Source organism: Pistacia vera, unplaced genomic scaffold (assembly GCF_008641045.1).
Source record: "Pistacia vera cultivar Batoury unplaced genomic scaffold, PisVer_v2 Contig132, whole genome shotgun sequence".
In the NCBI taxonomy this organism is placed as follows: Eukaryota; Viridiplantae; Streptophyta; class Magnoliopsida; order Sapindales; family Anacardiaceae; genus Pistacia; species Pistacia vera.
Window position 1 is genome coordinate 1,157,297 of NW_022195380.1, and position 2,269 is coordinate 1,159,565.

Consider the following 2,269-nt stretch of genomic DNA (forward strand, 5'->3'; position numbering starts at 1 on the left):
TGACAGTGAATTTTGATACTGACAAGTACAATAGTAACGGCTCACCCTGGATGGGTTTTGACAGTAGGGAAGGTTGTTCAAGGTGTTTCTTCAGCTCCTGGAAGGCTCTTTTGAACTCCTCTGTCCATTTGAAACCCTTCTTCCTCTTCAGGGTCTCAAAAAGGGTAAACACCTGTCCGTGGCTTGAGAAACGAATCCATTGAGCGTGGCCACACGTCCAGTCAAGCTCTGTACCTACTTTATGTCAGTCAGGCTTTTCATGTCAAGTAGGGCCTAGATCTTCTCCGGGTTTGCTTCTATACCACGTTGGTTCACGAGGAAGCCTAAGAATTTTTCGGAGCTTACCTCAAAAGCACATTTCAGTAGATTGAGCTTCATTTGATACTTTCTAAGGATGTCAAACATTTCTCCTAGGTGTTCAATGTGACTTTCAATGACCTTTGACTTGACGAGTATGTCGTCGATGTATACTTCCATGGATCAGCCAATTTGGTTGGTGAACATTTTGTTCACCAAGCGCTGGTAGGTCGCCCCAGCGTTCTTAAGGCCAAATGGCATAACCCTGTAACAATAGATTCCACGGTCAGTAATAAAAAAAATATGTTCTTCATCGTGCTGGTACATTAGGATCTGGTTATATCCCGAGTATGCATCCATTAAGCTAAGTTGTACGTTTCTCGCTGTCACATCTACTAGTTGGTCGATCTGTGGTAGCAAAAAACTATTTTTTGGATAGTCCTTATTTAGATCCGTGAAGTCGACGCAAGTCCGCCACTTGCAATTCGACTTTTTGACTAGGACTAGATTGACGAGCCAGTCGGGGTACTTGACTCCCCTGATGAAGTTGATTTCTAAGAGTTTATCGACTTCATCCTTGAGCGCTTGAGAGCGCTCTGCATCCATGGCCCTTCTTTTCTTCCTTATGGGCTGAGCTTGTGGGTCCAGGTGCAACCTGTGGCACATCACCTCGGGACTGATCCCAACCATATTTGCGTACACCCACACGAATACGTTGAGGTTCCTCTTCAAGAACCCGATCAGATTATCATCAATTTCTCTGGTCAAGATGCTGCCGATTTTCAGCACGCGAGTTGGATCTTCCTCGCTAACTCTTATTTCTAGCAGCTTTTCGATCAGTCCTGCTGCGGGCTCTTCTTTATGGATGCGAGGATCTATAGTGTCCTCTAGTGACCCAAGGTTCGGCTTGGATTCTACGATGATCATTGTCTTTCGGTGTGACCATTTTTGTGCAGCGTTTATAGCTCGATTATTGCATTCTCGAGATTCCTTGGTACAGCACTTGATCGTCGCGACTCCCCCTGAAGTCGAAAATCTCATCGCTTGGTAGCGCACTGATGTGACTCCGCTTAAATCATCTAGGATTGGCCTTCCAAGGATGACATTGTACGTGTTCGAGTAGTCCACCACTAAGAATTCGGCCATCACTGTTTTGACCTTTGGTTCTATCCCCAGAGTTACGAGAAGGTCGATAGTACCTTTGGGAACCAGGCTATCCCCAGTGAACCCATAGAGTGGCAAGGGGCACACTCCTAGGTTCCTTTATGTGAATCCCATTCCTCGGAAGGCTCCCAAGAATATGATGTTTGTCGTGCTCCTGTTGTCGACCATAACCCTTAACACTCTTACATTGCCGATCCTGGCCGCGTTTACAATCGCGTCATGATTATGACAGAGGGATGTTTCTCACTCGTCAACTGTGAACCCCACTACCTCGCTTTCCTATTTGGGCCACTTATGTGGCTTTCTCTCGCAGCCCATTATTAAGGGAATCGAGTATGTCCTCACTTCCTGAGCATACTACTCGCGAGCCCGTCTCGAGCTTCTTTCTATGTCGGGCCCTCCATAGATCATATTCACGAAGACTTCGTTGGGATTTGGTTGAGTTGGAACCTAAACCTATCCTGGGGTTTGACTACTTTGCTCGCCAAGGTTTTCGTGCGCTGGTTCTGCCTTAGCAAATTCTTTCAAGTGGCCTCTTCTTATCAGCTCTTCGATAACGTATTTCAGGGCTCGGCAATCATTCATGTTGTGCCCGACATCTTTGTGGTATCGGCAATATTTATGCTGGTCTCTTCTGCCTGGAGCCCCCTCATCCTTTCTGGAGTAGGTAGTCTCTTCGCCTCTCGAGACATTTCGTATATGTGGGTGATGTCTTGAGTGAGGGGGTTGTATTCTGCATACTGCGGGAAAGGTTGTCTGTTACCGCGGTTATCTATCCTCTATTTCTTCTAGGACCTGTTGCAATCTC

The 2,269-nt window shown here is 46.5% G+C and overlaps 1 protein-coding gene across 1 annotated transcript; it reads right to left on the reverse strand.

The window, feature by feature from the left end:
• Nucleotides 1–480: 480 nt before the first annotated feature.
• LOC116122187 lies at nt 481–1,443 on the reverse strand. The gene has a single exon (XM_031408091.1). The coding sequence runs from the start codon at nt 1,441–1,443 to the stop codon at nt 481–483; it is 963 nt and encodes a 320-aa protein (XP_031263951.1).
• Between the last annotated feature and the right edge of the window lie 826 nt (nt 1,444–2,269).

Bases quoted from the DNA above. Each gene is read 5' to 3' on its own strand.
- LOC116122187 (XM_031408091.1), bottom strand. From the start codon at position 1,443: ATGGCCGAATTCTTAGTGGTGGACTACTCGAACACGTACAATGTCATC.